The 12,116-nt window shown below is 35.6% G+C and overlaps 1 protein-coding gene across 1 annotated transcript in view; it reads right to left on the reverse strand.

Moving 5' to 3' along the window:
- The window catches only part of ADGRB3 (adhesion G protein-coupled receptor B3), a 487,840-nt gene that overhangs the window by 290,940 nt on the left and 184,784 nt on the right, over positions 1–12,116 (reverse strand). Inside the window, exons 7-8 of the mRNA XM_070954680.1 lie at positions 11,641–11,742; positions 11,046–11,152 (exon numbers count right to left, since the gene is read on the reverse strand). Of these exons, the coding sequence (XP_070810781.1) occupies positions 11,046–11,152; positions 11,641–11,742 (209 nt within the window). The remainder of the gene's footprint in view (positions 1–11,045; positions 11,153–11,640; positions 11,743–12,116) is intronic.

The following is a 12,116-nucleotide window of genomic DNA, read 5'->3' on the forward strand; positions in this document are numbered from 1 at the left end:
AAATATAGACTTTACAAGATGGGCTACTCTCTTGAGCAATAGCCCGCCTTCCTTCCTTCCTTCCTTCCTTCCTTCCTTCCTTCCTTCCTTCCTTCCTTCCTTCCTTCCTTCCTTCCTATAAACAATTCTTTTGTCACTATAATTTTCTGCAAGGTATGTTAGGCTGAAAGAAACTGAAGATTTAATAACTCTTGAACTTCAAAGTTCACCAATTATATTTATATAGAGCCCATGCACCTGTGATTTCTGCAGGGCTGGTTCTTGCCTTTGCCTCATTTCCAACTGTTCTGTGACTAACTACAAAATGTTGCCCTTCCAATTCAAGGTGCCTACAATACAATTCAATTTAATACAAGGTAGGATGTTGTTAAAGGCAAGTTATATCAAATGATACTTATTTTGGATAAAATGTATTTTTTTTAATTTGATTTATATGCCGTCCTTCTCCTTCTTCTGTTATGTTTATGCTTTTGTAGTTCCAATCTTAATATGTAATTTGAATTATTTACTTTTAAGTATATATTCATGTGATGTTTTGATTATAATATCAATGTGAATAGTTTGGTTACTTTTTGTAACTGTTAATGAAGAATTTTGAAATGTGCTAATTATCTTCATCTTTGAATTCCTCCAAGCAATTGAAAATACTACTTAAAACAAACATGCGATTGTATAGTTGCTAAATTGTATAAAATAATTATCATTGTTTTCCCTTTATATCTAGACAAGGTAATAGATAGTCAGACAATTTTGTTTAATTTTCCAAACAAAGCTATTTTGTTTGGAAAATAAAATAGAAGTTTGCTTATGTTATAAAATAAGTGTTTTTGATTCCCCCCTCCCTATTTTGTATCATATTGAGCATGGATAACCATGGGTAAAAAAGCATAAACAGAAGAATCAAGTTCCTGTAATATTAACCCAACATGAAATGGTCAACGGAAATTGATAAGGAAAGGCCAAATGAGTAGCAGTAATGAGCCACATGAAACAAAGTTGAATGGAAATAAAGACTGAAAGGGTACGAGTAGAAATAGGAGAAGAATTTAGGATAATCCTCCTCTATTCATTTGGCCATTCTTACGATTGAAATTCTTTTTCCTATACAAGCCTCAATATTTAAATACATTACCTCAACCCTTTTAAAAACCATTAGCCCTTGCCAAGATATTGCCATTGCCAAGTCCTTGTTCTTCGATTCAGTATTGACCAAAACCGACAGATTCCCATAATTTCAATAATTTTACGTAAGAAAAATATTGCTGTGTTGGCTTAGCAAGTTGTATCTGCCAATTTTATAGGGACAGCAGTCTTGCCTTCTGTGGCATATGTTTACCCTGTATGAGGTTTTATGTCCAAAATAACAGATGGCATGATGCTGATTTTTATAGCTAGATGGCTCCATCAGTTTTCCCACAAATATAGTTATTAAAAAAACCTAGACAATGCCTACACAAAATTCTTAAAACAGTTTAGAAAATTTTGTATATATTTTTTTATGTGAAGCAATATTACATTATGTTTGGAACCTATCTACCAATATTATAGGGACAGCAGTCCAGAAATCTGTTATGGAACCAGTTTTATGGAACACCATTAAAAATGAACAATGTTATGTCCTTGTTGGTCTATTATTCAGCAAGTATAAATTACACAGATGCATCTACTCCAAAAGCTCAAGTTCCCTCTTGAACTCAGAGCCTGTGGAATGTCTTTAACTTCACTGTTTGTGAAATGTCTGTGTTATCCATTTTTATTTGGACTGTAAGCAAATAATTGTTTTCAATCCTATCTCTTAATATTGCAATTATCTAATATTAATCCTGTTGACACTGAAATGCTGTGTGAAGAATTTGCCTTCTAATTATGTTTAATCAAGGAGAACGTCTTTAAGAGTTTGTCTTTTTTATCTATATAATACGAGTTGACAGAGGAAGAATCAAGGAGGAGGAAGCTGAATTTCAAAAATCTAGGTTGAATGGTTACTTTTAAAAATAGTATGTTGACAGATAAAACTTGGGGCCAAATGATATGGTTCTTCTTATTTTAGGAAACGAAGGCTTGGGGTGATATATTGTGACTGTATTTTAAATACACTCAGGCTGTTAATCTATGCCATGGTTCTTTGGGTTTATATTAAGATTAATTACAGTCACTTGGGTGGGTATGCAGATAGAGACATAGGGAAAAATAGTTAATCTGTGAACTGTATCTGCTACACTGAACGCCTTTCGGAAATTGGTGGAGGAACTGTTAATAGTTAATTGTCCAATACCCTGGATACCGTTTAACACTGTCATTGCCACACTATTGATTTTTCTGGCTTTTTACCTTAGCTAGCTGATTTTCTCTTCCTCTTAGTTCCTGCATCCACATAGGAAATTCTGTGAAACCATCCAATTGTGATTTATTCATTGTACTATAGTTATACAATTTAGTGTAGTGTGCAAACCCAGTATATCTTGATATTTATCTGTTTATTTAAATGGATTATATGACTGTTTATCTTGCTATTGGAGAAAGAGTAAAGAAGGCCAGGAGTATATACTCCATAAAGGATCACCCAAGCCATGTAGGTCATCCTAGCCCCCCAACTTAAGCAAGCAGGCTCCTTTGTAGGAGAGCAGTGATATAGGAAGGTACTGGAGGCAGATAATAGAAGATCAGGTCCACGCATAAGGTCCAATTAAACTGATTTATTGTTACTCATGCCTATGCACAGGACTCTTTTCATTTAATGGTAAGCATCTGCTTGGAATTACATAAGGGTCAATGGAATTCACTTGTGGATACATTAGGATTCTAAGCTGATCCCTCTTTTAACTCCACCCCCAGGAACTGCCACACCTATACTTTCTTGAAAACAGCAAAGGCATCAATTCACATTGCACAGGAGAAGGCAATAATAAACTATTCCTGTAATTTACCAATAAACTTCATGTATAACAACTTAAAGTGATTAATAATAAAATGCTGGATAATGGGCCCCTCTGTCCAAATGGCACTCAACATGCTACTGAGATACCTGGGGATCCTTTAGCATACCAATGGTCTTACATTATGACTAGCTGAAAATTTTGGGGAATGTCTGGTTTCTGATGTTGCCTTCAGGGAAAAAAAAATAAAAGCTGCAAAGGCAGATCTACATAGGAACATGAAATGTAAAAGTAAAAGCATGGAGAAACACAACATGATTAAAACTAATTAATTGATTACACACAGTTATCTTAGACACCAAATGATTGAAATGGACTAGAATTAGACACTTTCAGGCATAAAATTAAACTGTTTGCTACTCAGGGCTTGAAAAACAATGAAGGGATGGCATAGCTTGCAGAGTTAGGAAGGACATAGCAAACACAGCTGGGTATAATGCAGTGACTGAATAATATCAATTAGACTTCATGGACAACAGTTTAATATGATGATTATCCAAGTGAATACTCCAACCACCAATGCAGAAGAGAAGATAACAAATTTTATAATCAAGTTCAATCTGAAATTGACAGAACATGCAAGAAACATGTGCTGTTTGTGCCTAGAGACTAGAATGTCAAAGTTCAAAATACTAAGGAGGAAAATATAGTTGAACTACATGGTCTAGGAAACAGAAATGAAGCAGAAGAATAACTTTTTTTGTTAATCCATTGATTTTGTCATTCCTAACCTAGTATTGAAACAACCAAAATAATGTTATATACAAGGACATCTTCATGCAGAGCTCCCAAAAATCAAACTGAGTAAAGTATTGGCACAAAGAAGTAAAATACTCAATTATGTGGAATGGAATCAAAGCCCTTGTTAAGGATAAATGTGAGAAGAGACTGCCAAAGATGAAGAAACAGAAGAAGGAAAACTGGATGGCAGAACAAATTGTGCAAATTGCAAAGAAGAGAACCCCTGGCCAAAAAGACAAAGATTTCAGGAAGGCATTTAACAAAGAATTCCAGAGAGCTGTTAGACGAGAAAGAGTACTACAGTGACATATCTAAAGATACTGAAGATGGAAACAGACACAGAAAAATAAAGAAAATATTTTAAAAGATGTCCAAACTCAGAAGAAAGTACCAACTTCAAATTAGTACACCAAAGGATATCAATGGGTACCAGACTGGGAGGTTAGAGGATTTCATAATATATCTGCAGATATAGCAAGCGACAGAAGAATCAGTAAAATATCTAGCGAAACTATGATAGCAAGTCTGGAGAATGACATAGTATGCAACAATTGAAAAGAGACCAGTCTACGTATGAACAGTAAGAAACAAGTCTAAACAGAGTGTGCAAAAATACATTGCATAATATTCTTACTTTCACAGGTTAGCAATCTAACCCAGATTAGAGCTTAATCTAATTTCTGGAAAGGAAGATACAGATATCCAAGCTGGTTTTAGAAAAGATCTAGAAAAAAGAGATGTTATTGCTGATGTACAGCCAAGTAATTGAGAACTACAGAATACAAAGAAGTCAGTACAGTGGTATCCTGGTACTCGATTGCTTTGAAACTCATTGAATTTGGCACTCAACATATTTTGACAGGAAAATTTTGCCCTAGTACTCATGGTTTATTTTGTATTCAATGCACAAGCTAGAACTTGCTGGTGTCGTCTGCTTTGTAACTCCTACGTTATTTGTTTGGTACTCATCATTTTTGGTACTCATTGCACCTCCTGGAAACAATTAATGATGAATATCAAGGTAACACTGTATGTGTGTTGTTGATTATAGAAAGGCATTTAATTGAATTGACCATATCAAGGAATGATTTTAAGGAAATGGGAATCTGAAAACATTTAAATGTCCTCACATAAAATTTAAACATAGTTTATTTAACATGTCACAGTCCAGAGGGAACATGGCAGCAATATTGCCATCACTATAGCAATGATTCTTCCTACAACACAGACAAAAATAAACAATCACAGTGCTCAACATATTGTCTTATACAAAGTGACATAGCCACAAACATACATAAAGAATCATTTGTTATATTTAACTTTCATAGCAAATATGATTGCCAGGTAAAAGAATCACTTAAAAAGGTATCTCATGTTTTGTTCTTCATCAAACTATCATCATTTAGTGATTTAGTAACAAACTATTTCTCTTTTACACAGAAGTAAACTTAGGCATGTTATGGCAAGTATTACATCTCCAGGCATTTTTATACTTAAAATATGTACATAGGCCTGTTCATGTTATTAGAGAAATAAAGCAGGGAGAAGGGCTTATTATTTTTCTGGCACAATTTCCAAACTGAAATTTTCTCCAGAGGGAATAATTAATATGAGTATATATGTATGCTCTGTTCATCCATGCAAGACTAATAGCAGCAGCTGCTGTTGCTTCCTGTTATGCTGTGGCATTGATATATCAAAAAAAAAAGGAAAAACCACAAAATTTGGGAATAATTTTCCTACATCACTACCACATTTGGCCTCCATTTATGGCCTCCTTCTGACCAAATACCACTTTTAAAAATTTGCCCCAGTTTGAGTATTTCCCGTGAACATTGTATTAAGCCAATCAAATCGTGCTGGTCATCTCATTGAAATTACTACATCAAGTGATTTCTCTTAGAACAGTATCTTCTTTGTATATGTGGGGTGGGGCATCTTATTTGCTGGCATGCTTTGTTTGAGCAGCACTTTCTTCAAATACTCAGCATGCTTTGTAAAGGCACTGAATACATGCTAAAAAACAGCTGTTGGCACCATAAAGGACAGCAATCAGGTCAAATATACGAATATATATGGATATATTTTTACTTGTTTACTGTTGCTACTGTTGAGAATCAGTTAACCTAAAGTAATGTCTTGTATACAAATGTTCGTGCCACAAATATGGTTAGTCTTAATGTGCCAGTAGGTCTGCTTAAGGTGTTTTAAATGAAATTTAATTTGACAAGATAGTAATTTCTGATAATTGCCTGCTTTTTATTAATGCAGAAGTGATGCAGAATATGGATATTATAGCACAAATTATGATTTTAATCAAGAGGTTGTTTGACCATAAAGACCATTAGTTTGACATTAGATACTGACGAAGAATGGACTTTCCCTTGTAAATCCATCATGTTTTATCATGGTTTCTCCCAACATTTTCTTTTCTACAAAGGTACTCCATCAAAGAGGAATCATGGAATAATTCCACAGAATCTTTTAGTTGGTAGAACTGATGTTCGCCATTGAGAAATTTGCCATTGAGATGAATTGACCATCATGGTAATCAGGGGTGGGTTTCACATTTTGTTGCTACCGGTTCGCCGCATGTGTGCACCTTCTGCGCATGCACCCGGCCTCAAAACTCTATCTAAAGAACAGCATAGAGCCAGGGTGGGCGGGCAGGCAGGCCCACCCATGATCTCTGCTACTGGTTTGCCCAAACCGGTATGAACCGGCTGAATACCACCTTTGATGGTAATTATGGAATTATACACATGACTTCATTCTGGATGGAACAGGGTCTATAACTGCAATATGAAGGCCCCATGGAACCCAGTTCAATCAAGTACTGAAGAAACTCCAGTATAAACATTTCTGTACTTGCTTTTCAGCCAGACATCTTGCTTAGATTGTAAAACTCTGATAGGAGAAGGAGGAGGGGGGAGAAGGAGGAAGGAGAAGGAGAAGGAGAAGGAGAAGGAGAAGGAGAAGGAGAAGGAGAAGGAGAAGGAGAAGGAGAAGATATAAATAGGAGACAACTAGCTGGGCCTGAAAATAACAGACTACCTTGATTTTCAATGCTCTGTCAGGGGCCCAGACCATGGGATATTAAAAACAGTCTTGCAACTCTTCTTAGTGATTCCTTTCTGATATTATAAATTATTATCAGGAAGGAAAACAGATTTAACCTCTCTGCCTTCGTACTGATATGCACCAGCAAATCAGTGACCTCCAAAGAAGAACTTTTATATCCTGGTTCTGGGAATGACAAAAGAAAAGTTGACAATTTGATTGTTGTTTGGTCTGGTTTTGATGCTCAGAGAACCCAGGTAAGGCAAGAATCAGACTAGGGCAGATCTCTGTTGCACCAGAGAAGAATTAAAACTGTGATGAGAGAAAGAAAGAAAGAGGGAGGCAGGGAGGAAGAGATATTTTTAAAATAAGTATTTCAATATAAGATGGTCCTTATCAATAAATATAGGGGTGAAGTGGAAAAGAAAGGATTTTGAGAGAAAAGAGCAGTGGCAAAAATAGAAAGCCTTGTGGGAATAAGAATCCTGTAATACCAATTTCATATCTACTTGGAGTCAAAAATTCTACCTGACTCCTATAATGAACCGTCTAGGGAAATAAATGAATTGGATAGAAGAAAGCCTTCAATTCCCAGTGTTAGAGCAAGGAAATTTCATCAAGGAAAAAAAGGACTGAATATATATGAATTTTGTAATATTATTTGGAACGAAAAAATTGAAATCAGCTCTAATGAACTGCAATAGAAGCAAATAATTATTCACCTCACAGCTCTTTTATTCAAGTTCCATTTTATTGTAGCAGCTGCAATAATATGAGGGGAAAAAAAAAAACCACTTTTGTGGCCTAAATTTGTAAAAAGAATAGAGGTATATTTTACAGGGCACATGCTATTTTTGGTAACTATTTGTTCTCTCTCTGATTTCCAACATATTAGAATGGGAAATGCTTTTCAGAGATTAGCTTTTTATGACCCAGAAATGTGTAATCTAATTCATTTTTAGAATTCACAGGTACATTTCATTTCATATCTAATGTGACAGAATAGTTGGGTTCCACTGTAACTTTTCCATTTAAGAAATGACTGCTCATTAAGTTGGGAGTGTGCCATGGGCTCATTTAAAAGGACCATCTCTTCATTTGGAGGTAACAGGAATGTAGTTCAAGAGAACAAGATTGTAATGCTGATGGGAGGGGCAAAATCAAGAACAATACAGTGAATCAATCACTATAGCCTAGTTTAAGAAAGAAAAATCATTCCTCAAACACCTAATAAGATTTGTGTTCTTGTTTTAAAAGATCAAAGAAGAACAACAACAACTTTTGTCAGAGCTTCTATCAGGAGATGCAAATAAAACCTGTATCTAAGGATGTGATTTTAGCATTCATGCATATGCATGTGTGTATGTGCTCGTGAGTGTATGCATGTATGCACACAAAGAGAGAATCACCCCATAATTGCCTTGCAATACTTTCTGAATGACCAAACAGGGACAGGAAAGTATAACATTTTGAGTGCTGGTCTAAGTGCTTGATGCCAGCTGGTCATCACATGTAGATGAATCAGTTACTGAATTGACAGAACACTGATGAATATGTTCCTCATTTCCTTCTTAGAGAAAGGTCTCTGAGCATATTGTTTGTGCAATCAGTATTTTCTTTGCCAAAGACACTTGAATGTGGTCAAATGATCAGCATGTATATCTTTATGTGTATTTTCTCATACATCACCTACAATTCTTTAATTGCAAGATTGTGCTTGCTACTATATCGAACAATAGAAACAATGGAATCGAATTAACTGAAATGCAGAAAACAAACAAAACAATATTTTTTGTTTCAAGACAACGATTAATGTCCACCGAGCATGTATATATTCTTCTAGACTGCATGGAACGTAGAAATGGCACCAGAAGTTGTGTTATATGAATTAAGTTTTAAAGGGGGAAGGGAACCAAGAGAATTGTTAGACAACATTGGAAAGCCAAATCTATGCCTGATTTTTCATATTAGATAATGCACATATGTCAAACTGATTCTTTATATATATAGCATGGGAGAGGATTTCTGACAAATTGGTAATTGGAATTTTGTAATCAATGACTATTTTTTATATTTTAATGCATTTTTAAATTTTAATTTCTTTTTTTAAGAATAGTAAGTTGGTATATTTATATACAACTCTATTAATTTAAATAACACTTTAAGGTTATTTGGAAAAATTGATGCAAGTGGTTCTCATTTAGTGACCACAATCAGGGCTCCTCACAGCAACTCCACTGTGAAGCAAAGTGGTTGCTAAGTGAAAACCACAACTATGGTTATTTATTATTAATTATTAGTTATTATTAGAATTAGAATTAGTTACAAAGTTACTTAGTAATTACTGCTGTAAGTGCAAATGGTTGCCTGATGAGGCAATCATTAAATGAGGATAATCTCTATTGTACTTTTGTTTTCATCTCCCCCACACCTCAAAAAAACAAATATATGAAAAGAGAAAATTCACAGCTGAAGGTTATTGTATTCACAATGAGTTGTTAGGTTCAGTATGAGCTCCATCAGTGGCAGCTGCTCCAGTGGTAGAATTCAATTATTTTTATTACCGGTTCTGTGGGTGTGGCTTGGTGAGCGTGGTGTGGCTTGGTGGGCGTGGCATGGTGGGCATGGCAGGGGAAGGATACTGTAAAATCTCCATTCCCGCCCCGCCCCAGGGGAAGGATACCACAAAATCCCCATTCCCTCCTCACTCCTGGGGGAAGGATATTGCAAAATTCCCATTCCCATCCCACTCTGGGGCCAGCCAGAGGTGGTATTTGCCGGTTCTCCAAACGACTCAAAATTTCTGCTACCAGTTCTCCAGAACCTGCTGAATAGCACCTCTGAGCTGCTCAGAAGGAAGAGTGACACTGCTTTTTTCTAGGTCACACTTCCTCTGATTGGGGAAGAAGTGAGGAAGAACAGCAGGTCTACTTTGAAGTTCCCAAGGAGATGTGTGCATGCTCTTCCACTGGCCACAGAGGAGGAGGAATAGGGCAACAGCAGGAATAGCATTTCTAACTGGTATGTGCTTGATATGCATTTATAGAAAGCTATGTACTCCTATGCAATCTAAATTATATAGAAACAAAAGCACCTTAGGACTGGTTGTTTTTGCCCTAATAAGTACTATTAAGATTATTTGTTTTAATCCTGAGAACGAATTTGGGGAGCCAGTCAGAGTCAGTTGATTGGAGCAGCCTATAAATTGTGTAGATGATGATGATGATGATGATGATGATGATGATGATGATGATGATGATGATACTTGGTTAATAACTAGGATGTTGGCAGCAACCCGTATCAACCATTAGCGCCAGTCAATGGTTTTTGTGATACATTTTTAAATGTTCAGTTGACTGAGTTTCATGTTTAATGAATAAAGTAAATAATAATAATAATAATAATAATAATAATAATAATAATAATAATAATAATAATGTACTTGGTTGATGCCTAGGATGCTGGCAGCAACCCGTATTAACCATTAGTGCCTGTCAATGGTATTTGTGATACATTTTTAAATGTTCAGTTGACTGAGTTTCATGTTTAATGAATAAAAGAGATAATAGTAATTGAAGATACTTGATACCTAGGATGCTGGCAGCAACCCATATCAACCATCAGTGCCAGTCAATGATATTTGTGATAGGTTTTTAAATGTTCAGTTGACTGAGTTTCATGTTTAATGAATAATAATAATAATAATAATAATAATAATATCATTGCAAGTTAAACAATATTTAGAATGGAAGCAAATGAACTTCCGTACGTTCATATTATCTGGAAAAGAAAGATCTTTGGTTCACTTTTCAAAAGCAATCTGCACTTCTATCATTTTTCTTTGGTTATCCGTCGTGCTTGTTCTCAGCTTAAGTAGAACTGAGAAAAAAATGTATCCCTGCCACTGATTTATGGCGTACCATTAAAGTGCTGAATGAGTTATAAAATGTTCTGTAGCTTCAGGAAATTTAATATATTCACAATCAGGATTCCCAGTAAACTTAAAAAAGTTTGTTGCTTCCACTGCCTATAAACATTTTATAAGAGAAAGAATAGAAAGGCTAGAAACCATGCATTATTTTATAATTACATGAACTCTGAGAAAAGTAAAATAAATAAATAAAATGGAATAAAATAATAAAATAAAAGATGAAAACAAATGGCATTCATATTCCCCCCACCTCTAGCAATGTTTATTTTTCTTTAATATCCGATGATCTGACTGAATAGCAAAACAGTTTATTCCCTTAATGCTGTTGTTTAGCAATGAATAAATAGAGCAAGTACTAAAGCTGGCTTTGCACCTACTGAATGCTGCAAGTGTTTGTACTCATTTGATATGCATCTAGCAAAGCTCGGCTGTTCCCAGAAGGCCACTCCGTGAAGGCTGAGAGAGCAGCGCCTGCTAGTGGTACCTGTGAGTCATAAAGAACAAGGAGAAGGAGGAACAAGGGGAGAGGGGGGAAAAGTGCAATGGAAACACAAGTCAAAATCAACAAAAGAAGCCCATTCAGAGGAATTCTGTATACTTGTTCAGAGCATGCACACACAAATATTACATTATAATAGAAAGCATTAGCTTTTCCTTAGGAAAAACAGCTCAACAATACTGGATCAGTGTAAAATATAGTAATATTATGAATTTTATTGAATTTTATGTTGAGCATGCCTTATTTCCAGTGAACTAGTTGAAGAATAATTCAGTAATTGCTTACTACAGGAACTACAGGGAGGCTAGGTGGGAAACATATAGATTTTAAAAAGTAATGTATACATTATTTAGGATCGGAAGAGTTCAGTTTAAAGAATACTATAATGGTATAAAATTATAAAGGGGAAATATGTTTTCTGATTTATAATAATACAGATTGGATTTACAAAAAAAAAAAACTAGTAACAATACCTGTAGCATTAAGAGGGCATCGATTAAATGCCATATCCCCTGCTGGCGTCCTTTTCCAAACCATTGATATCAAATAATCCTCCGGACATATTTCATAAGGTGCTGCAATTTAAAAACACTGAATATGAATTGTGGACTTGGCAGGTACACACAGTGAGAGTCATTAATTAATTGAATAGCTTGCCTCAGGGGTGAAATCCAGCAGGTTCTGACAGGTTCTGGAGAACTGGTAGCAGAAATTTTGAGCAGTTCGGAGAACTGGCAAATACCACCTCTGGCTGGCCCCAGAGTGGAGTGGGAATGGGGATTTTGCAGTATCCTTACCCTGGAGTGGGGAGGGAATGGGGATTTTGCGGTATCCTTCCCTTGCCACGCCCACCAAGACACACCCACAAAACCTATAGTAAAAAAAATTGGATTTCACCACTGGCTTACCTCCAGGAGTCGTGGGTCCTGGAGGTTTTCAAAAATAGACT

This window comes from Pituophis catenifer, unplaced genomic scaffold, assembly GCF_029215685.1.
Source record: "Pituophis catenifer annectens isolate HBS135680 unplaced genomic scaffold, rPitCat1.0.hap2 SCAF_1, whole genome shotgun sequence".
NCBI lineage: Eukaryota > Metazoa > Chordata > Lepidosauria > Squamata > Colubridae > Pituophis > Pituophis catenifer.